This window comes from Octopus sinensis, linkage group LG16 (genome assembly GCF_006345805.1).
Source record: "Octopus sinensis linkage group LG16, ASM634580v1, whole genome shotgun sequence".
NCBI lineage: Eukaryota > Metazoa > Mollusca > Cephalopoda > Octopoda > Octopodidae > Octopus > Octopus sinensis.
In genome coordinates this window covers 36,252,681-36,278,294 of record NC_043012.1, presented here as the reverse complement: position 1 = coordinate 36,278,294, position 25,614 = coordinate 36,252,681, and the positions used below count along the sequence as shown (strand labels likewise).

Genomic DNA, 25,614 nt, shown 5'->3' with positions numbered 1-25,614 from the left:
CATACATATATATATACACACACACACATACACACACACACTTATACATGAACACACACATCTATTTCACACACACACACATATACGTGTTACATGTAAATATGTGTGAATATATATACATATATGTCTGTCTGTCTGTCTGTCTGCAAATACATGTATATTGTATATATGTGCAAGTATATATGTGTGTGAATATATGTGTGTGTATATATATATATATTTATATATAAATATATACCAACTGAGTCCCTTCACCAAGGTTACTAAATGCGGTGAAGTAATTAACAGGAGAAGGAGAAAGAAAAAAAAAACCCCTAAAATCATACGGAAAGGAAGATTACTGTCAGATGGTGGTGGTGGTGGTGGTAGTGGTGGTGGTGGTGGTAGTGTTGTAATCAGCTCAGCTATATTATTGTTCTTGTTACTGTTGTCGTAGTAGTAGTAGAAGTAGTAATAGCAGTTTGTTGCTGTTCTTGTAGTTTAACAAACAGAAAGAAATAACTGAAACATTTTTTGCATGGAAAATAAGAAAGTTGGAGTTGGAGTTGTGGGGGGTGGGGGATAGATCTAAGGAGACTATTATACTGAGAATTCTTTGGGCAGCAAGCCGAGATTGTGAAGACAAACAATAGCGGCTTTGGCACGGCCTGTCTTCTTGCTGTTGCTCGAAGTGGTCGGTTGGTATGTGATGTTGTTGACAGAAACCTGAAAGAAGAAGAATACAAAAAGGAAAACGGTTTTACTATCACGAAACAACAGAAAGTGGTTTTAGCATGGTTTGCTGGTTAATACAAGATGGGCTTTTTTTATGTTTTTTAATGTATCAAAAGATTGTCCTGAGTCCATTGCAGATGGGAGACGGAGTTTTATAGATTAAGGTGCTGGACGGCCACGGGTCCACTAGGCACAATAATAAAATAACCTGTTAGTGCTAACTTGAAGCTGCATGGCCCAGTAGCTAGAGCATCAAGCTCACAATCATGAGGCTGTGAGTTCGATTCCCGTACCAGGCTGTGTGTGCTGTATTCTTGAGCAAGACATTTCATTTCATGTTGCTCCAGTTCACCCAACTGGTGCCAAGCTGTATCGGCCCCTTTGCCTTTCCCTTGGATAACATTGGTGGTGTGGAGAGTGGGGTGCTGGTATGCATGGGTGGTTGCTGGCCTTCCAGAAAACAACCTTGCCTGGACTTGTACCTTGGAGGGGAACTTTCTAGGTGCAATCCGATGGTCATTCACGACCAGAAGGGGTCTTAATCCTTTTACCCTTAAGTCATGAAAAATTGCTTAGTATGTCAATAATTTATGTGGGGAAGCCACATCATCTCATTATACCTCCATCTCCAGCATATATAAAAGCCACACCTGATATGCATCTTACATTATTTAATACCTGTGTTGCCTTTAGAAAACTAATTGAAAAATTCTCCTAGAAAGATGAAAGGAATGTTAAATTCTCATCCCTTGATCACCTATTTGTAATGAATGGTTTAACAGCAAACCCCACACGGGACATGGCCAGAAATAAAGGCTTTTACATCCTGTGTGACAATTCTCTTGGCCAAAATATTATCACCTGTACGGGGGATTTAAAACAAGGTGAAAATTGAAATACGGAACTTGTGTTGATGTAGTTTACTAATGATAAATGTATGGTTTCATACTTTATTCCAGTAAACTGTCAGAGTATTGTATTTACAGCACAAAATCACACCTTTTCCCCCCACAAAACTTAAATGTCTTTCACTAAGTGTATAATGAAACAGAACTTTTCCACAAAATATACTTATAAAACAGGGGAGGCAGGGTTCAACACCAGCAGCAAATATGGTAATTACAAAATAGCACAGATTTAGATGATTGGCAGCAAACTGAACACAAGGAAACAGATGGCGTTGGTAATGGTGTGGTTTAGCCCCAGGTCAGTCCTGATCCAGGAGATCTAGGATCAAAGATGTTCCAGCTGTGACTATTCTCTCTTATTTAGACATTGTGTATCTAAGACTATATTATACAATGTGTCATTGTTGTTGTTGTTCAGTCACAAGTCAGTCCTGTTTCATCGGACCTATGATCAAAGGTATTCCAGCAATGACCATCCATCATTATTTAGATAGTGTATCTAAGAAAACATTGCTGAATGGTTTGCTTTTTTCTCAAGACAATAGGATGTGAATTGAGATTTGGCTGCTATTTCTAGCAGGCTGAGTGACAAATAGGGGTACCCCCTGATAGATCACAGAGCAAATAGGAGCAGAGAGTGTGTTCGCGAGAGAGAGGGAGGGAGGGAGAGGGATTTTGTTAAAGTTCCGTGAATATTAATCAACAGAAGAAACGAAGAAATATAAATAGAAAAATTGGTGGATGGGGAGGAGGGGGTTAGTAGAGATTTCGTATACCCTAAAAGGGAACACAGAAATAGATTTATGTATATGCACGGTTGATGATGATGATGATGATGTGGTAGGGTGGGTGGTGGTGATGGTAGTGAATATAAGGAGGATGCTTACCTTGTATTTAAAAGTCTTTTTGTGGTCGGGGCCCCTCTCTTCAATCTGCTGGAATATCGGAGCACCCCACTTTAATTTGTTGCTTAGTTCAACCAAAGCAGAGACAGGATGTTTACCTGACGATAACAAACACATTTCATTAATTTTAGCTTGAATTTTAAAAAAATACAGAAATAGGGAAAAAAAAAGTGAGACAATTGTAAAAAGCAACAAATTTTGGAAGAAGAGGAAGAGGAGCGGAATCCGATCAACACCTGTCCAATATTTATCGCATTACTTAATATAGGCACAGGTGTGGCTGTGTGGTAAGAAGTTTGCTTCCCAATCACACGGTTCTGGGTTCAGGCCCACTGCATGATACTTTAGGCAAGTGTCTTGGGTAAACCAAAGTCTTGTGAGTGAATTTGGTAGATGGAAACTGAAAGAAGCCTGCAGTGTATATACAGTAATCTCTCGACTATTGCAAGTGCTATGTTCCACCCCCCACCCCCACTGCAAATAGGTGAAAATCCGTGAAGTAGAAACAGTACTGTATATTTTTTTATTAATTTTATGATTTGTATATATTTATCTTTATATATAAAAGTCAAGTTGTGTGTCTGTCTCCTACGATTTAGATTCCTAACTACTCCCACATTTTGCAGTGCAGTGTAACCAAAAGTGGGTATCTTATAGTCGTGATTCATATCGAGCCCTTCTGGGTATTAGCGCGCGTCTACGATTTAAAAAAATATTTACCATCATTTTTTCCCATTTGTAATGAATTTTTCTGCTATTATATAAGGGAAGTAACTCTCTAAAAATGTATTATTAAATCTCAGAACGTAAAAAGCTACAGTAACACCCCCCTTTGTGGTTAGCCATATTGAGATGGCTATTATACTTTACATCTCTAAAAATGCTTATATAGTTATTTCCCTTACAAACCCGAGCAACGCCAGGCGATACTGCTAGTTTTATTATAAATGCAAAACAACACCAAGAAGGAATCAACGTAAACTTAAATAATAAATTGTGAAATGGTGAGGGATTACTTTAATTTAGATTTATATCGATGAGTGCATATGTCTGTGTCTGTCCCCCATGACCACCTGACAAGTGATGCTGGTGTGTTTGCATCCTGGTAACTTAGCGGTTCAGCAAAGAGACTGACAGAATAAGTACCAGGCTTTACAAAGAAAAAAGGTCGAGTTGCTCAACTAAAAGTTCATCAAGGTGGTGCCCCAGCATGGCTGCAGTCTGAAGACTGAAACAAGATACATTCTATGCTTCAAATTTCGGGTGGGGGTGGGGGTAGTGGTAAGATAGTAATTAGTCAATTATATTGACCATGGGACGGTGACAGGAAAAGTTGACTTTGACAAGACTTAATTCTTTCTCACATAAAGTCAGAAATTGTCTTGCGAGAAGGGGTCAGTCGATTACATGAACCTCAGTATTCAGCTGGTACTTTATCTTACCAACCTTGAAAGGATAAAAATCAAAATTGATTTCAGCAAAATTTGAACTCAGAACATAATCAGCTAAAAGAAGCATTTCATCTGGTGTACCAACAATTAGGCTAGCTCACTGCCATTTTTGTAAAACGGTAATGATATCATCATCATCATCATCATCATTTAACATGTTTTCCATGCTGGCATGGGTTGGACGGTTTGACTGGAGAGGGTCAGCCTGGGAACTGTCCAGACTTCAATTGTCTGTTGTGGCATGGTTTCTCTGGCTGGGATACCCTTCCTAACACGCCAACCACTTTACAGAGTGAGCTGGGTGCAGTATACACGCCACTGGCATGAGTGCATTTTATGTGGCACTGGCACCTGTAAAGGACAAGCCTTTATATCTATGGGTGACGGCGAGTTTACTTAGCTTGGCACATCTCAAGTGCAGCAAAATGCCACAACTCCTGGAAATCCGTGTGTGAAGGAATGCATAAACTTGAGATGTTTATAACGGTTTGTTGGCGACATTGTTGGATAGGTAATTGTACACGAGTGTATGTGTGTGTATTGTATTGATGCCTTACATATATAATCAAAAGAACATTGTCAAGTTCAGCCAAATGGTCAGTGAGGTGGATTCATCCAGCCAGGTGGCCAGTGAGACCACAGTCCATCCAGCCAGGTGGCCAGTGAGACCACAGTCCATCCAGCCAGGTGGCCAGTGAGACCACAGTCCATCCAGCCAGGTGGCCAGTGAGACCACAGTCCATCCAGCCAGGTGGCCAGTGAGACCACAGTCCATCCAGCCAGGTGGCCAGTGAGACCACAGTCCATCCAGCCAGGTGGCCAGTGAGACCACAGTCCATCCAGCCAGGTGGCCAGTGAGACCACAGTCCATCCAGCCAGGTGGCCAGTGAGACCACAGTCCATCCAGCCAGGTGGCAGTGAGACCACAGTCCATCCAGCCAGGTGGCCAGTGAGACCACAGTCCATCCAGCCAGGTGGCCAGTGAGACCACAGTCCATCCAGCCAGGTGGCCAGTGAGACCACAGTCCATCCAGCCAGGTGGCCAGTGAGACCACAGTCCATCCAGCCAGGTGGCCAGTGAGACCACAGTCCATCCAGCCAGGTGGCCAGTGAGACCACAGTCCATCCAGCCAGGTGGCCAGTGAGACCACAGTCCATCCAGCCAGGTGGCAAGTGAGACCACAGTCCATCCAGCCAGGTGGCCAGTGAGACCACAGTCCATCCAGCCAGGTGGCCAGTGAGACCGCAGTCCATCCAGCCAGGTGCCAGTGAGACCACAGTCCATCCAGCAGGTGGCCAGTGAGACCACAGTCATCCAGCCAGGTGGCAAGTGAGACCACAGTCCATCCAGCCAGGTGGCCAGTGAGACCACAGTCCATCCAGCCAGGTGGCCAGTGAGACCACAGTCCATCCAGCCAGGTGGCCAGTGAGACCACAGTCCATCCAGCCAGGTGGCCAGTGAGACCACAGTCCATCCAGCCAGGTGGCCAGTGAGACCACAGTCCATCCAGCCAGGTGGCCAGTGAGACCACAGTCCATCCAGCCAGGTGGCCAGTGAGACCACAGTCCATCCAGCCAGGTGGCAAGTGAGACCACAGTCCATCCAGCCAGGTGGCCAGTGAGACCACAGTCCATCCAGCCAGGTGGCCAGTGAGACCGCAGTCCATCCAGCCAGGTGGCCAGTGAGACCACAGTCCATCCAGCCAGGTGGCCAGTGAGACCACAGTCCATCCAGCCAGGTGGCCAGTGAGACCGCAGTCCATCCAGCCAGGTGGTCAGTCAGTCAGTCAAAGTGGTAAGTAAAGAAAAATAAAAAGCATAAATACCTGAAATGTGTTTAGCCAGTTCTACAGCTTGAGATTTCTTTGGATCTTCACCATGTGATGTGAGACCTAAAGGAGTAGAAAGGGACAGGTTTGTAGCATCATGGACACGACATGCCAGCATACCCCACCTCCCTGCCGCCTCAAAACACCCCCAGCTACACACTCCACACTCAGCCCTGTCAATTAACCCCTCCCTGCAAATACCACAACCCAGTTATATCAACTCCCCTTAAACAACATCCCAACATCCGCACTACATCACCCCCCCCCCCCCCAGCAACAGAAAATCTCCACTCCACCACCACTTACATCAACTATTTCCTCCACAACAATATGACATCTATGTCAAATACCCTCAACACCCGAGGTACATCACCCACCCACTTCCACATCACCCACCTACTTCCACACACCAAAAATCACGGCCACACTTCTTACCTTTGCGGTCAATTTTCACATTGACAATGATGGGCTCTGTCGGTCCTTTGCTGTTCTTGCCGAGTCCTTCCCCTTCGCGCCAACCCATCTTCTGTAGTAAGTGCATACCAATGCCACCTTTCACAGGAGCAGCATTGATTATTTGTTGCTGGAATGAACAACACCACACAGCATGGACATTAGTGGGTCAACAACTGATGGACGCTCAATACACAACAGACACACACACACACACACACTAACTGGTCAACATACATGTCTATTAAATACTGTATACTTGTATATATTACAGCAATATATTTGTTAATGGACCTCAAAGCAGACACCATTCCCAGTAATAAACGAGAGGTGTATATATTATATATATCATCATTTTAATGATATATGTGGAAACTAAATATTATAAGGGAAGTAGCAAGGAAAGGGTAGCTAATATTTCTAATTTCCCAATTCAGAAGTATCATATCAGAAATATATATATATATATATGGTAGATGCCAGCGCCGCCTGACTGGAGTCCATGTTGGTGACACGTAAAAGCACCAACCGATCGTGGCCGTTTGCCAGCCTGCTCTGGCCCCTGTGCCGATGGCACGTAAAAAAAATCCCACTACACTCACGGAGTGGTTGGCGTTAGGGAGGGCATCCAGCTGTAGAAACACTGCCAAATCAGACTAGAGCCTGGTGCAGCCTCCATGGCTTACCAGACCCCAGTTGAACTAGGCCGTCAGATGTTAAACATTGCCGGCCACAATGTGCTTTTACATTGTTTTAGCCATCGAATGATGCCACCTCACTGGCCAGACAAGCAGGCAACACTCCCCCCTTGATTGAAAGGGGGGCTGGAGCAATGTAAAGTGAAAGGAAGTGTTTTGCTTAAAAACACAACGCACCGCCCAATAAAGGAATTGAATCCACAATGTAGTGATCATGAGTGCAACAACCTAACCACCAGGCCACACTCCTTCGCGTATACATGTATAGGAATAGATAAATGCAGGAGTAACCATGAAGCTAAGAGCCCATATAAAATGTAGAATTAGTAAATTAGTGAAAAGACAAAAGCTAGATGAAGTAACAAAATAACATTTTATCAAAGTAAAACAGAAATGCAAAATGGAATAATTCTCACCTTTTTCGCCCAAGCTTGTAATTTTTTGTCAGGTCCATTTAACTCCTCAAGCGTCATCACTTTGGCCCCAGTACTTCCAGTAAATAAACCAGGTAACTGCTTTGACTGAGCCCACCGATTCAACTAAACAGCAAACAAATATTTCACATGAATTCAACAGCAACAGCAACAACATATTAAATACACGCAACGGTGATTTTAAGGACAGATACTGTAATGGTTAGCTCTGCTGGCTTTTTGGCGCCAGTTTGAAATCCACAACTCGAGTTAACGAGGGCAGCCCCTATCTTATAATTTAATCTGTTAGATATAACACACTTTACTCATCTTGATTAAACAAAACAAATATTTTTTCATAGTTTAGTTCTAGGGTCCTAGACATGCTATGTCTGAATAAAAGATGGGATGTCTTTGGTAACAGGTGTATCAATCAGGGCCAAATTAAGACCAAAGACCAACAACAAACCTGCCAGATCTAATTTCTCTGAATTAATTTTAAACACTCTAAAGTTACATCCCTTCTGGAACTAAACCCTTTCTTCCCCACTGTTTATATTCCACAAACCTGTCCCCAAAACAAACCCCTAACCCCACTAACCTTTCCTTCATTATCCAATCAAGGATGACCTTAAAGAAGCTCCAGGTACAATCTTTTTTCTAGGTTGAATAAAAGACAAACAAAAATTACCCCCGACCCCACCCCTGACCCCACCAACACCTTCATCATCAAAACAAGACAATAAACAAGCAGAGTTGATAGAGTGTCAGTCAGAATGTTTGGTGGGTTTTATTCAGACCCTCCACATGCAATGAGTTCAAATCCCACGGAGGCCAACTTTTCTAACTTTGGGGGTGATGCATAGAAGAGCAGAAGTAGTAGTAGTAGTAATCAAACAGCGAATTTATTTCACCCCCACCCCCACCCCAATACTTTGAACAAGTGATGTGAATGACCAAGAAAGGGGTGATCCTGTTGTGACCCCACAAACCCTTTGACTACCAAATTTATGCAAACACAAGGGCAGAAAGATCACCAACTGTTGTCAGAGTTTTGAATAAATGACACCAGAGGTACATGTATGACTTCCCGACCATGTTGTGCTGGGTTCTGATCCCACTGTGGGCACCTTGGGCAAGTGTCTTCTACAATAGTCCCAGGCTGACCAAAGTGCTTTGTGAGTGGATTTGGTAGATGGAAACTGAAAGATGTCAGTCATGTTTTATGCGTGTACATGAGTGTGATGTGTGTGTGTGATGTTTGTAAACAAGCATCACTGTTATACAAGCGAGGTCGTTTGTATCCAGTCTTCTGTGAAAAACATATCTGATCATGGGGAAATAATACTTTGCTTGGAAATGGATGAGAAATGGCAACAGGAAGGGCCATAGAAAACCTGCCTCAATAAATTCCACTCAAGTATGGAAAAGTGGACATGAAATGATGCTGATAACACCAACCAAACATATTTTGTATACATCGTTAAAGGGTCAATGAGTGCTACAAATTTCCTTAAAACAGTACTGGACATGTCAATTTGGAATTGAAGTCTTTCTATGAACAAAAAGAAACTAGCTTCAAATTGCAGAGAATAGTTATAAAAAAATTATATATACATATATACTAATATATATATAAATATACACACACACGTGTGTGTGTGTGTGTGTGTGTGAGAGAGAATGAGAGAAGGAGCAGCCCATTACCAGTCAGTAATGACAACTGAAGAAATCTATTTGCTTGACCCTGCTAGACATAGCAGCTGAATTCTGCTGCACATCAATCTACATATTCACTTGGCCCTGCTAGACACAGCAGCTGCATTCTGCCACACACCATGTCTCACCATCTTAAACCAGCAGACTGGGGTCCAACTGAAGGGTGTGCACAATGTGAACAGCCCTATAGAGAGTAAGAGAGAGCAACAAACCCGTTGTGACCCCTTCATACCCGAACCTTCCATCTCCTAGCATAAAGCCAGCTCCCCTCTCTACTGCAGCCTCAACTCAGTCGATGGGAAACTTAGCCCTTGCAGGCTGCAAGGTGACCTCACTCATGGCAAGAAAATTAAGACATCCACACACTATTAAGTGGTTGGCATTAGGAAAGGCAGCCAACCGTAGAAACCAGGCCAAAGCAGGCAGTGGAGCATGACACAAATTGCTGAACCTTGGGTCCTCTTAAATCATCCAACCCATGCCAGCAAAGAAGGCATATTAAAAGATAACATTTTAAATATATATATATAAACAACCATTACACTCATTGAGTGGTCGGCATTAGGAAGGGCATCCAGCCATAACTACTATGCCAAATCAGACTGGAACTTGGTGCAGCTCTCTGGTTTACCAGCTCCAGTCAAACCGTCCAACCCATGCCAGCATGGAAAGCAGACACTAAATGATGATATGTTGGGGGAGTGAGAGAGAGGGAGGAGGAGGAGCAGGCCTCTAGCAGCCAGTAATGACAACTGAAGACATCTATTTATTTGATCCTGCTAGACATAGCAGTTGAATTCTGCTGCACATCACACCTTACTACCTCAAATCAATAAGGACATTAGGTAAACGTAACCCTGGACATACTGGAAATTAAGATAGGGGTCATCGCTGGAACCCTTTTGTTTATAGTTGTGTTTGAGTGGTGCTGACCCAGAGTTAAACAACATCTACCGATCCCTTACCAACAAGCAACCACATGAGCCTCAACGTGGTTGCTCAGCCAGTTAGAAACAGCAGCTGTAACTTACTCAAACAGGAAAGATGCACTTGGCAAGTCAGCTGAGATATTTCTCTCAAACAGACAAGATGGTCCAGAAGAAACCCCTTTTCAATCTGGGTTTGCTGTGATCACGAGAAACTGTTGCTGGCCCCTGCAAACCCCATCCAACGGTTGACAATAAATAGGGTAAAGTAGTTTTCACAAACCTCTTTCTGTGCTCGATACATGGTGCCTAAGGCTTGGGTGTCATGAGGGTTCTTCTGCAGTTTCTTCACAGCATTCATACGTTCAGTCATCACTTGAGTTATATTGAAATCCTGTAACAACACGCGCACACACATCATTTTAGCCTGGTAGACGGAGTCCCTTTGAGATGGTCATACCCAATCATCTCAACTCTCTGACATACAGCTTTAGAATTTAAATCATGCTAACTTATTCACACTTGATCATGTACAATATTGTACATATATTCAGTGATTCTCTTATCACTGCTTCGGTAACAACAAGTGAAGTTTGCTCTACTGAAGAGGTCCCAATAAGGCTGAAACATGTTCAGTTGTTCCCCAACCCCATATTTATCAGAACGACTGAAGTAATATTCGTCATGAAAAGCACCCAAGTCTTACTCTGTTAAGTGGTTGGCATTAGGAAGGGCATCCAGCCATATAAACCATCCAACCCATGCCAGCATGGTGAACAGATGCTAAATGATGAGGAGGAGGAGTCAAGCTAATGCCTTCTCATCACATAATTACTTCTAATGCACTTTTTTATTACTCAATACATTAAATATGTTGACATCTGCTTCATTTTTAATTACACACACACACACACACACACACGATGGATCTTGCTTTCAATGAAGCAGTTATTCTATCAACTGAATTATCTGCTTATTGAAACAGCATATAAGTGGCTGAGTATTCCACAGACATGTCTCTCTCAGGTACAATCCACTTGATGAGCTTCTATACAGTTTCTGTCAGCCTAATCTCACCCACAAGCTATGGGTTGACTCAAGGCTACAGAAAATGACACTTGCCCAAGACACTAGGATTGAACCTAAGACCTTGTGATGAGAAAGCAAACTTATTAACCGGTTGGCTAGATTATGCCTAATGTCTTTTTTTTTTTTAATATCCCTTTTTCCATGCTAGTATGGGTCAGACAAAAATTCAATGAAGGGGTCTTTTATTCCACAGAGCCGGTTGATAATTTGTCAACAGGGGAAACGACAACGTCACTGCTTGTAGCTTAATGATTTTTGCAGGAGCACAAATGTAAACACATAACACACAGAAAGTGATCTTCGTACAGTTTCCATCTAAATTTACTCACAAAGCATTGGTTGGTCCTACATGTATACACATATAACATTATCATTTTATGTCCATTTTTTCCCATGCTGACATGTATGTTTTTTTAAAAAAAATTTTTCTCCATTTAATCAAGGTGGGTAGGACAGCACTCATGAATCCAACCTTGTATTGTTTACCCGGACCTTTGAGATTAATGGTTGGAAGTTTACCCTTTAACCTGAGATATGATGCAGATATCTGCAATGGGACGAACCCCACTAAAGGCACCCAAGGACCAGATGGTGGTGGTGGTGGTGGTTGGTGTTGAATACAGTAACAGCTTAAGTCTACCACTCCATCAACTCTGAATACAAAGACCTTGAAGTTATTGTAAGGTACCACATCTGATCCCTTTTACAATTTTGCTGATCTATTGCCCTTGACAGGTGTTTTATTTTATTGACCCACCCAGCCACAAGTTCAAAGCTGACCACGACAGGATTTGAACTCAGAATGCAGAAAACCAGAACAAATAGACAAGCTTTAACAAAACTGACAATTCTGATTTACAGATTCCTCTTCTATCAGGATCCCCTCCACCATTTGTGGCCCCTTGTTCTAAATATTTCATCAACGACCCACAACTGCTGGCTACCCCTCTTCTACACCCGTTGCACTGAGTTCTCTATGATCATTCTCTCATTCACCAGTTTACATTAAGGACCCACAACAGAATTACTACCAACACCCTTTTTTTACATAATGAACATGGCTCCTTCCAAGAAGGCAGTGAAGTTCAGTGTTCTGTTTTCATAAGACGAAAATCTTAAGAGGAAAGAATTTTAGACTTTTTGATTCAAGGCCTTGCTTCCATATCTGGAATGTAACCTCTAATTCTTTGACTGATTCACTTATGAGAACCTTGGTCATTGGCATATAGGGGCTAAGCACAGACAGGTGGAGTCTTGAGCACGTTACAGCCTAGAGATCTATTATAAACAGGGAGGGTTTGATAACTGTGCCTTGATGGAAACTTCCAAGCACAGAAATTCTTTGCTGCCTCATTTACACCACCACCACCACCACCCTGCACAGTTCTTTCATGGCTTCCCAGGGCCGTTCATCTACGCTCAGTTTTGTTAGTGACAGGCATGGTACTTAGTGAAATACTTTATCGATAGATAGCAAAGAACTTCTATTTGTGCCTCAGTTAAAAGCAGGCATCAGTGGTTCCCTGTACTTGCAGAAACCAAACTATATCTCCTCCTAAGCAAATTACATTCCTAATTAGCTGTGTTGTAACTCTCTCAGCTGTATCCACTACTTTATTTATCAATTTAATATCTCTGTAGGTAGCAAGCTGGCAGAATCGTTAGCACGCCAGGCGAAATGCTTAGCGGTGTTTCGCCTGCCGCTATGTTCTGAGTTCAAATTCTGCTGAAGTTGACTTTGCCTTTCATCCTTTTGGGGTCAATTAAATAAGTACCAGTTACGCACTGGGGTCGATGTAATCGACTTAATCCCTTTGTCTATCCTTGTTTGTCCCCTCTATGTTTAGCCCCTTGTGGGCAATAAAGAAATAAATATCTCTGTAGTTGCTCCTTTCTAAAACATTTCCTTTCCTCTCTTCAGCTGTTGCTGCAGCTAGGGCAGTGATTGGCGATGATAACACCTCATCACACCCTGTGAGAAAATTAGTGCAAATCTCACTTGGCAGGTGTTTTCAGCTTCTCAACAACAAGCTTTTGTCACCTTTATACTTTTAACTGCCATTCAGACTGCCCAGGTGTCAACCTCAACAGCTTCTCCCACCACTTGGTCTACTTAAGGTCGTCCCCACTGCCAGGTTTTACTTTGTCTTCTATCAGGTCTGCTTAGGGGAACTCCCCCCCTCCCTCTCATTCTCATTCAATAACTTTGCCTCTTTTTCCTTGGCATCAGGGAGGGATGAGAGCAAGTGTGGTGTCATCATTCCATGCACACTTTTCCTCCACCAATGTCCTGATTTATTCATTAACACACTACTAGGCAACATCAAACCACTCTGATTATGTTGGGTTATTCAGAAATGACAGGCAACAGGGAAAACAAAAACAACCAAAAAACAAAACTTGTTTAACATTTCAGCATTTAAACTGGCCAGATCCAACATCTCATACCTACCCTACAATGTCATTCTAATAATAAAACAATCATAACATCAAAATCCTGAAACTATGAGAGAATGCAGGATCAATTCAAAACTGTTAAAATCTAATGTTCTGTTTATTCACAAAGTAACCTGAATGTCAGCTGTTAAGCGTTTAAATTGGTCTCTCACACCTACTCTACAATGCCATTGTAAAAATAAACAATCCCATCATTGAAACCTTGAAGCTACAAGATGATGTAAGATTATACACTTCTATATTTAAGTGATGAGGAATTATTTACATTATTTACAATTGACATATATCTGTCCTCATCTTGTTTGTTGTTAACACAACGTTTCGGCTGATATACCCTCCAGCCTTCATCAGGTGTCTTGGGGAAATTTCAAACCTGGGTTTTCATTCCTAAGGTATTTTTCAATGTTATTCTTCTTCTTATTATTATTCAGGTCACTGCCTGGAATCAAACTCGGTTCAATTCCAGGCAGTGACCTGAATAATAATAATGATAATAATAACAACAACAACAACAACATAGGGGTGTATGTGTATATATATATATATATATCAGTCGAAAAACAACAAAAAAAAACAAACAGTGGAATAAATAGAAACTACATTCCACTGTTACACCTGTTTGCATTAGTTGTTGCAGATAGAAGAAGCATCAAGATTTTATTATAAATCACAGACTATGGAAAGGGAATGGAAAGATTTGCTTAAGGTATACAATATCACAGACTCTTGAGGAAAGGAGTGAGGGACAGGTGAACAAAAGAATTACAGATGGTTGAAACTTGTTACCTGTTGGCAGTCTTCAGGAAATACTTGGTCTGAATTTGAGTTTGTATCCAAGGAATCGAGTTTACCATTCCTTCCTGGAGCATACACAGAGTGAGCTGTAGAGTTTTTCTGAAAGCCTAATTGACCTGTGGTTGACTGAAGTTCTTTAGCACGATGTTGGCTGCCACTGGACACCGGGAATTGAAGCCTTAAGGGTGAATCTTTCACCATATCTTGAGGGGAGGGCAGTTGGTGGTGTTTGTTATTCTGAAAACAACAACAAAAAGAAAAACATTAAAATTGGAGGGAAAAGGATGGTTTATTGTATGTATTTATGAAAGAGGAAGAGAGGGGGGAATATGTGATGTTGATGCCTTTCCCAAGTTCATTAGAGATACAGAAGCAGTGACTTGGGTTTAACCAAGAATTGAAACAAAGTTATGTCTAGGCTACCCACTTGCCTTGTAGCATGGGACTGAATCGTTAACTGTTGAGATTAATGGGGGTTTGTGTGTGTGTGTGCACATATCATCGTTTAACGTCTGCTTTCCATGCTAGCATGGGTTGGACGGTTTGACTGAGGACTGGCAAGCCAGAAGGCTGCACCAGTCTCCAATCCAATCTGGCGAAGTTTCTACAGCTGGATGCCCTTCCTAACACCAACCACTCCGAGAGTGTAGCGGATGCTTTTTACGTGCCAGCGGCATGAGGGTCAGTCAGGTGGTACTGGCACTGACCACACTTCGATGGTGCTTTTTATGTGCCACTGGCATGGGAGAGTGAACAAACAAGAGAAAGTGGCACTCAACACATTTGCTAGGAGTTAAATATATTCTCTAAATTTGGCACGGTTCCACAAGTTTTGTAGGTGGGTAGGACATATCCGTCTCATCAGATGCTAAGAGCAACATCTGATGTGATGAGGGATGTGTACTACACATGCACAAAACTTGGATTTAATCAAACTATACACACACACATACACATCATGTAGCCATCCCACTTTACGTTCATTTTCCTCGATACAATGGGTTGGACAGGCTGTCCTGGATGTTGTCTGAGGCTGCTGTTTATCTAGACAGGATAGAGGACCACATCTCACTCATGAATTACATTTTTGAATTGGTTTCTATGGCCAAATGCTTTTCTTATTGCCAACCACTTTAAAGGGGCATGTGTGTGCATGCGTGTCTGTGTGTCTATATAAACACACTTGTTTGTTAAAAGTTCAATCTTCCATGTTAGCATGCGTATGAAGTGAAGTTATACAGGACAGCATTTTACAGCCAGATGTCCTCTTCTTGGCAAAGGAATTAAGGAATAATTCCCACCTGTATTTCATTTAGATTGTGAGGACAGCATGTTGCTGGCCATAAAGTATGAAACATCGATGATTTAAATAAAGAACAGCTGGTGAGACAGACCTACCTTCATATTTAAAATAGCACTTCTAACAGCCTGGACTATACAATTATTCTCTGGTCGTTTGAAAGGATGGTTTGTGATTTCAATTTCTTCTTCAGGTTTCTTTGAATCATACAAAGAATTATCAGAACTGGACTCGTGTTCCTTTTGTGATATCTGTTTACAATAATCTGTTACAGCAACAACAACAACAAGATCAGAAATAAAAGCAAAATAATTGGTTTCAAATTTTGGCACAAGGCCAGCAAGTTCAGGGGAAGGGTTAAGTTGACTACATTGACCCCCAGTGCTCAACTGGTACTTATTTTATTGAGCCTGAATTGATGAAAGGCAAAGAGGACCTCTTCAGCAGAATTTGAACTCAGAATGTGAAATGCTGCTCAGAACTTTGACCAGTGGACTAAGGATTCCACCAGCCCATTGGCCCTTAAAAGCAAAATATTATTACACAATTTATCACAGACAGATCAAACTAAGATAGACACAGTTTGCAGCTAGAATTATCACAATTCTGTTTTGGGGTAGGAATTTGGAACCAAGCACAACCAAATTCTAATAGTGCTAAATAAAGATGCCAATATGTGTCTTATACACAGCTTTTAAATAAGTTCTTAATTGCTTGGTTTAACTGTTTTGATGCCAACTTATTTAAAAACCATTCCTGATTCTAAAATATAAAAATCCTGTTCTTTTAAGTGATTTGAATTTCCCAAGTTACTTTACTAAATTCTTTACTTTGGTTTCAATTCATTTTGGAAATAACAGCATACTTAAACAGAAATATGGTGAAATAAACTGCCATACACACGGCACTCACAATCCTCTCCCTTCCACTAAGTCTCACTTCATTTCAGGCCCTTATATTATTATCTCTTCAGCATTTAAACCAGCCAAATCAGGACCCAAATATCCTACTGGTTTTAGGTTCAAACTGGCCAGATCCACACTCTCACACGGCCTCGGGCTGACCAAAGCCTTGTGTGTGGATTTGGTAGAGGAAAACTGAAAGAAGCTCATCATATGTGTGTGTCTGTGTTTGTCCCCCACCCCATTGCTTGACAACCAATGCTGGTGTGTTTACGTTCCCCGTAACTTAGCAGTTCGGCATAAGAGACCGATAGAATAAATACTGGGCTTACAAAGAATAAGTCCTGGGGTTGATTTGCTCGACTAAAAGGCGGTGCTCCAGCATGGCCGCAGCCAAATGACTGAAACAAGTAAAAGAGTAAAGAGAGTAATAAGCATTACATTGACAAAATAATCATCAGTGTTTAACGTCCGATGACGATGATGACAATGACGATGATGATGACGATGATGACAATGACGATGATGATGACAATGACGATAAAAACGATGATGATGACAATGACGATGATGATGATGATTACTTTGTCAAATGTAATGCTTACTGATTTGCATTGTGTTAAATTAATCAAAGTAAATCGAATGCTAAAGGGTCAAGCCCTTCGTAAGAGCTGGTCCTTCCCAAACTCTCAGACTCTGACAACATGTTGAGCCGACCACTAAGGGAAGGTCAGTGTGGTTTGTCCTTTGAACGATCTTAAATCTCTCAAAAAGATAGGTTCAAGGGGAAAGGGACCAGATTGTCTGTAATCCTCTGAAGCATTTCCTAAAAGACATCATTCAGACAATCCAAAATGACCACTGCTGTCAATATACAAGCAAAAATAGCTCCCACTGAGATGCCCTAGATCATCAGGATCTTTAGAATGGAATTATCAAAGAGACAAGGATAAACACCACAGCATCTTCACCTTAGTACTGGATATACAACGGAATTTATACAATTATTAAACTAATTGAATAACAGGGTAGAAAGTTCCACCCGATAAAACCACCCCTGTGTACTTACTTATTAACTCTTCAACAGTTTTCCCACCAGCTCGCAATGATGCAATATCTTCTTTGGCTGCAGTTCCAGATTTGATCAGTTTCTCACTGCAAACAGAACAGAAGATCAACAAAAGGTCAACACAAAACTATAACAATGTCGTTAAACACAACTCTCTGTTAATTACGCACACACACACACATACATGGCATGTAAAAAGCACCATTCAAGCGTGGTTGCTGCCAATGCCACCCGACTGGCCCTCATGTCGGTGGTACATAAAAAAGCACCCACTACACCCTCGGAGTAGTTGGCATTAGGAAGGGCATCCAGCAGTAGAAAACAGGTGAAATGCTGCTAAGCAGATCGGATTGGAGCCTGGTACAACCTTCTGGCTTGCCAGCCCTCAGTCAAACCGTCCAACCCATGCCAGCATAGAAAGTAGACGTTAAACGATAATGATGATGACGACGATGATGATGATACACAAACAAGTGCTCATATATACACACATATGCATACACATACACTGTATGTATGAATGAGATAGAACAAATGTCTTGAGAGAAAATCTGAGCATTAAGAGGAATCGGATGTAGTGTTGCAAAAAAGAAGAGTGCACTGGTATGGATGCCTGATGTGTGCAGAATGAGAGCAGCTGAGTAAGGAAGTGCCGATGACCAACGGAGGATGGAGCTTGCGGAAAAGGAAACCCAGAAAGACATGGAACAAAGTGGTGAAGGATGCTGATCTTGGACCTTGAACGTCACAGAGAAGATGAGAAGGGGCCAGGATGAATCGGTCTTCTACTATAGCCCCAAGCTTTGGTCAGCCTGGAACTATAGTAGAAGATACTCATCCAAGGTGTTATGCAGTGTAACTGACGCTGACAACCCCCATACATGTAGCAACAGAAACACATGTAGCTAATATCATAGAGGATGACAGACAGACATATGTACAGCTAATAACAGCCACCCCAGAAATATATACACAGCACTGAGAGCAGAAACAGTCCTTGCACTGGGTATACAGCCGATCATACACTGCGCACGTCCTAGATACACATACACATATTATTGATATCCTAGACATACCCATTGTGAATACCCTGCAAAGTGATGCACCCGAGAGTATAATGAATACTTACACTGCAATATTGTGTAACTTGACTTTGTCGATGGCTAATCGATCGTCTTTTGATGTGATAGATTTATCTGTTGTCGAGGAATGGTTACTGTCTGTGTTATATGACCTATGTCTACTTGATGCTCTGTATCTGAAAGTAGGGATAAGAAAGAAAAAAAAAATCTAGGTGTTAGATGGGTTATCGTAACCATGACAACGTCATTAACAACAACAAAAATCACAAAAATAATCAGTATACAATAATGGAATGTGCATATTATGTCCGGAAGTGTATTTTTTTTTTAAAATCTAGGTGGACAGAGCATATCTCAAGTGTCAATACTGCTTGGATTAAGAGTTTTAAGCCCTAACTGTGTAGATTTATATTTCAACAACTTACACATATACACACATGGATATGTGTGTGTGTGTGTGTGTGTGTGTGTGTGTGTGTACACTAAGATCAAACAGTGAAAAATGAGTGCTCAACAATGCATTGGTGGATTAAAAAGGCTACCAATGGTTTCATATAAAGAGTAACCTCTTAATAATTATCAAGCCTGCTTGATAATTGTTAAGATATTCCTCTTTACATGACATCTTTGGTAGCCTCATTAAATCACAAATAACATGTGTGTGTGTGTGTGTGTGTGTGTGTGTGTGTGTGTGAGAGTGTGTGTGCATATTATACACAGGCAGATATATAATATTTATCTGTAAGGCAGATAAACACAAGGAAGCTTAATGTTTACATGGAATACAAAATAAACAAAAGGAGTTATGCAATAGTCTGGTCTTGACAGCTGTTTCACACAAACCATGGCTTATGCCATAACCGTGTCCATTACATAATAAAGACACACGGTGTTGTTGGTCTATGGAATAACACAAGTTCTTATTGATCTGTTAAGCAAGCCCTTTTGTCACATTCTTCAGATGAAGTGACCTAGCCTTACCTAACAGATCCTAGGCACTTGTACTAGTCCGCACACCCATCACATTATGGGTCCTTGTGATGTAATGAATGTGGTTACGGCATAAGCCAGGGTTTGTTTGAAACAACTGTCAAAACTATTCTGTAACTCCTTTTGTTTTAATTTTATATCTCTAGTTTGTATTCCATGTAAATAAATAGAGTCAGATTACTGATCTTTATCTGTCTTTCTATTTCTTCCATATTTGCTTGACAAAGATTGTTCTTGTAGCCAACTTTCTACAGCAGAGGTACTTGCCTTAGATGAAGGAACTATAAGTTCTCGTTCATCTGAGGACTACTCTGTGCATGTATATACCTCGCTTGTCCTAGAATTCTCCAGCACACATGTGCTGTGTGTGTGTGCTTCTCTTTCAGTGGTTTCATTCACTGAGCTGCAGCCATGCTGAGGCACCAACTTTAAGCTCTAATTGTACACGTTACTCATGAGAGGAGAGAGAGAGAAAAAGTTGAGCTGAGCATAACGGGATGTAACTTCAACATAACCATACACTACAAGGTGTTTGTGTTTGACACACAGATTTCCCCATCAACACACACAAACATTTTTACAGAAGCTGAACCTTCAAATGTTGGGGTTCAGTCACAAAATTCCAAGATTTAGCTTTAACAAATCATACTTGGAGACACTCTACGTTTGGCACTGAGTATTCTCATCTTTATCCCTCTTTGAAGTAAAAGATTGGTGTAAACAAAGTGATTATATACGCATATATGTTAAGTTATGGTTATTATTTTTAAAATAGTAAGAGCAAAATAAAAAAGGAACATTCATTGAAGGGGTTTAGGCACTCAACATTGAGTGTAGAGTAAAATTTATTGCAAAGTTCAGGTAGGCAAAGACTTTATACACACGCATATGTGTGAGTCTGTGTGTGTGTGTATATATATATATATATATATACACACACACACGCATATACACACAGTCTGTGTATGTGTGTGTGTGATCATATTACAATAATGAAACGAAAAGCAAAAGAGTAAGTGATATTTTACATCTTAATACAACATATAAATGTGCAGATACCTCCCCATCCCCAACAACACTTCAACCAGACAAGGAGGGAGCCTCTACACAGATGCTTGATGCTCAACTTACTAGAAACAGCAGCCAAAATTCTCTCAAACAACAGTCTTCATCTTAAAAAAAAAAAAAGGCCACATTCAATATTGCAGATCAAGATGTAATCTGACTGAAGAAGAATAAAAGCCATCTGGTCACAGATGGAATGTCTTTGATCATATGTGTACTCAATCAGGTGTGAAGAGGGTGTCAAGTAACAACAAAAACAACAACAAAAGATTGATTCAGAGCAAAGATTCAAAAGTCCCCAACATAAGCAGTGCAACAATTCATTCTGACAATGAGACTTGTAGGACACCACAACATTTCTCAATATTATTAGGAAATCAAGACACGAAAAAGAGAGATCAGCAACAACATGTTGATAACATTACAAGATAAGGCATTGACCGGTTAGGAATGGATTGCAACAATGTGGCCTATGTTTTACAGAGAAGTTCTATATTATTTAGCACCACTCCAGTTCTAAACAAAAAAGAACCTATTTCAGTCTGCTAACACAAGCCTAAATTAAATCTCAAGAACTATAAAACAAACCTTCCTGGATATGATAACAATTGATGTTAGAGACCACATGATCATGTCCAGATGCCACTTAAACCACTCAACCATTATCAGTCATTTCTTCTTCTTCATTCACTGGTGAGTCCAACCAATCACAGGACTAAACAAAAACCTTTGATACAGAACCCTATTTACTTTACACATGATTAAACATATACCAGACTCTACGCAAGGGGGTGATGAGCACTTTTATATTTTTGCACCACAAAATAACAAAAAAACAACTATGTATATACATAAAAGGCCTTTTACTCATTTATTGGTTCTAATCAGTGGACCATGGCCATTCTGGGACAAAGCATTACATTACACACAAGCATGCATCTATGTTTGAATTCCACTTTATGAAAAGCAATTTCTACTCAGCTAAAGACATAACCATCTCAAAGTTTTATATATGTATGTATATGTATGTATGATGGGGAGGGGGCATACACAAACAACTACTGCCCACACAAGTCAAGTATACTGACCACATCAAAAATACGTTTATCAACATTGATATTTACTTTATTAATATATAATTAGTTTTACTGCATAGGAAGAGGGGGTAGGGGTTCATGGTGAAGAGGTGATCTTCATGCTTGTCCCAGGATATTGGTAAACTGATGGTCAGGTCACAGACTTGGCGCTGTACCAAACTATGATGCTACTTCTTTTCCTATCTCTCTCTCTCTCTCTCTCCCTCTCTTTCTCTCTTTGCCTACCTCTTAGACATGAGTGAGAAAGATAGTGAGAGACAGAAGGGGAGGGAGGGAGAGAGAGAGAGAGAAAAAGAGAGAGAGAGAGGGAGAGAAAGGAAGAAAGATAGAATTCTTAGTCGGATGTAATCCTGGCAATATTCAACTGCTGCTAGGAAGAGATGTAACTGGTTATCTACTTACTTATCACCTTGGGATGTCTCCCTATGGTAGTCCTTCTCTCGACTCCTCGATCGCGATGATCTCTTGGATGACTTGTCATTCTCATTCAACCTAGAGCTGTATCGGGGTTTGTCCGAGTGACCTCTGCCTTTTGAATAAGGGCTTTTAGATCGAGATCTTCTCGAAGACTTTCTTCTAGATGACGATCTGGATCTCGAGTAGGAACTAGGAGACTTTGATCGTGAGTAAGACGGTGAAGAAGAACGTGAGCGCGAACGCCTTCTCTTCTTGTTTTCAACAGATGATGACGATGACGACGACAACGACTTGCAAATACTAGAGTATAAAGTTAATGATGAGGGCTTAATTTTGGAACTTATCAGAGGGCTAGATGGGAATCTTGAAGACAAATCTTCATCACTGAGTTCTGTTATCTTTTTGTGGGATTTGGAAATAGAATGTGCATGGGATATGTGTTCATAAATCCGGTCTTTGGGAGGTGACTCTTTTAATAATCCATCTGAAGGCCTAGCACGCATTAGATTAACACTTTCTTCACTCTGTAATGTCTGGTTATAAAATGACTGAGAAACACTATTTGAATATACATTTATCAGATTGTTATTTGAAACTGGTAGTTCTGATCTCGTTGGTTGGTGTAGCACAGCAAGATTGCTATTATCAACTAGCGAGTTATTAGTGGTTGGATATTGAATTGTAGTCTGTTGTTGAAAACTTGAATATAAGTAAGGGGCCTGTTCTTGTATAGAATTGTTTGGTAAAGTGGCAGCAGGCTTGGTATACTGTAAACGAGACCCCATGTCATTAGGCAGTGCAAATGAAGGGGAGTACATAGCTGTTTCTGGAATATTAGATGACTGATTAGGGTACGATTGCATAACAGAATGGCAGGTTTCTGAGGAGACCGGGGTTTTATCAAAAGAAATCATATTTCAAATGACTGACTACTACAACAATAGTGGTAGCAGTGAAATGCCAACATAAACTCTAACTATTTCAGAGAACTAGTGTGAAGAGGAGAGGCGAGTCTTTTAATACACTGGAACCGTATGGAGAAATAGATTGCAGAGAATAACTTTCATAGTCGTTGGTTGAGAACAGACTGGTGGTCCATTATTTTTAGAAGAATGCCTTCTATATAGCGATATCTTTCTGTCTACTGGGCAATATCATATAAGTGTGATATCTGCTGGTCCACTGGGTTCTGAAAGAGAATATTGACAAGTTAATTTAGAAGAAAGCAATGCAGACATGTTTTGTTAGACATGTACAAATAATCGATATTCACAATCTAAACAGCAATGAAGACGTGATAATAGTGTTAACAATATTATCAACATCATCAATGGTTTAACAACCATTGGTTTTTATGGATTGTGGATCAGGAAGGCTAGTGTTGGCATCTCTCTCTCGCTCTCTCTCTTTCACCAATAGAAATTAGGAAGTAACCTTGGTCCAGAAAACTTACTCTGTAGCAATTTTTTTTTAAAGTCTCTCTTCAGCTGGTGTGGTGGTCACTTCTTCGTTGCAACGATAACCCGGTTGAATTTGTAAAAGACAGCCAAGAGTCACCAAGTTCACCAAGAACTATAGGGGTGTGTGGACAGACAGTTCAGTGACCAACATCTGAGAATGTTTGTACTTCCAGAGTCGACAGCCTCTTCATCTTATGTGTCCACTCTCTCCTGGATGGCTTGTCTTCTTAACACTATTTCTTCCAGAACCATCTCAGCCTCTATCTGGCAGGACAATAGGATCTAGTTCCATTTCATTGGCAGAGTTAAAGGTCAGTAGGTGCAGGACATTCATTAGAGTAGTTAAGTGGGCATCTGATTGCATCAGTTTACCAATATGTTAATATTAAAATAGGATCAGTTAGAATGGTAAGTTAGGCTTTCTAGATGAAGCAGATATTCCTTGCAAAACATAAACAATACTGTCAACAGTATCTTGTTTTAGCGGGGACTATAATACCTGCAGTATTTTCAGCCCCTTCTCGACTAAAAGACATGAAGTGCAGGAATAGTTAAAGGTAGTAGGTTTTCAGTTTGAAGTTTGTACATTAGTGGTTGGTGGGTGAGCATGGGCAGAATGGGAACACAAGCAGAGAGACATGGTTATAATAAAGAAGAAGGACTGAGGTACACGTTTGTTTCATTGGGTTTGTAACGGTGGAGGAAGTATTCAGTCAGTAACTTGAGAAAAACAGAAGCTGTAGCAGAAGAGAAGAATTAAGAGAGGACAAAGTTTGACATGGACCAGACTTTGTTGTTAAATTTCAGTCAGGATTTTTCTTTTACTTTCTTTGTGTGATAAAACACAAGGCATATTTGGGTTTTATAAACAGTTAAAACCTAGCTCTTAATAAAACTGACAGTGTGTCTCTGTCTCTGTTTAGCCGTCTCTCAAAGAGAGTTAACTCTGATATTGGATTCATTTCCCTTTGTCTCTGTTTGGCTGTCTCCAAATGGGAGACAACTCTTTATGCTATTGGGTTTATTTCCCTTGGTTACTTACTATACACTGAGTAGAGTGCTACCTATCATATGACAAGGTAATGTTAGGAACATGCTTTTGCCAATGTAGGAAAGATCAAGTGATGTTTCACGTGTTGTGAATTGATAGTTAAACATTATTATTGTTATTAATAACATATATCTATTACAAGTACACAAATGAAAAATTTACTTTATTCATTTTAACAAATATATTTCAAAAATTAGTAGTCATTCCTCATCAAACTTAACAGAAAGTAAAATAATAATTATTATATTTCCAGTAATTACCTGATACGACCCAGAGGTAGACGTATATTCCCAGCATTATCTACCAATATGATGGGCAACACTCTAGTTATAGACAATAACAAAATACTTCTATGAAGAAATATGTTGATATTATCCAGTGACAATGTAATGTTGTTCAACAACAGAATCAGTCCAAATATGAAGGTAATACCATTTAATGAGAAGGTGATACCATTTAATGAGATTAGTTGAGGAGGTGAAAGGATGGGTAAGTGGGAACCAGCTGAAAGTGCTTTGACTCATTAACCAGAATTACTTATATGGTTATTTCTAAAATATACATGAAAAAGAGTATTTTCTTGGCTTTTCCCCCATTCCCTATCTATATAACAAAGCTGTGTTCATGACAAAGATGGCCGTCCAAATGTCCCTTTCTCCATTGACCATATACAAAACAGATAAGCATTTTCTTCAGCCTTTGGACATGTTAGCCACTGACATACTTTATTGTCATCATTGTCGTTCTAACATCTAACATCTACTTTTCCATGCTTATCTGAGCTGGATGGAGTTTATTGAGGCAGATTTTCTACAGCTGGATGC

At 40.6% G+C, this 25,614-nt stretch overlaps 1 protein-coding gene across 2 annotated transcripts in view; it reads right to left on the bottom strand.

The window, feature by feature from the left end:
• Positions 1-473: 473 nt before the first annotated feature.
• The window catches only part of LOC115220439 (protein SON), a 60,677-nt gene continuing 35,536 nt past the window's right edge, over positions 474-25,614 (bottom strand). The window contains exons 2-12 of one of the 2 annotated variants that reach the window (XM_029790567.2): positions 22,265-23,468; positions 18,758-18,886; positions 17,629-17,714; positions 15,756-15,922; positions 14,349-14,594; positions 10,300-10,410; positions 7,375-7,497; positions 6,243-6,390; positions 5,805-5,870; positions 2,510-2,625; positions 474-705 (exon numbers count right to left, since the gene is read on the bottom strand). In XM_029790567.2, coding sequence (XP_029646427.1) covers positions 580-705; positions 2,510-2,625; positions 5,805-5,870; positions 6,243-6,390; positions 7,375-7,497; positions 10,300-10,410; positions 14,349-14,594; positions 15,756-15,922; positions 17,629-17,714; positions 18,758-18,886; positions 22,265-23,193 — 2,247 coding nt within the window. In that variant the 5' untranslated portion in view covers positions 23,194-23,468 and the 3' untranslated portion in view covers positions 474-579. The remainder of the gene's footprint in view (positions 706-2,509; positions 2,626-5,804; positions 5,871-6,242; positions 6,391-7,374; positions 7,498-10,299; positions 10,411-14,348; positions 14,595-15,755; positions 15,923-17,628; positions 17,715-18,757; positions 18,887-22,264; positions 23,469-25,614) is intronic. The other variant, XM_029790568.2, reaches the window with a different exon arrangement.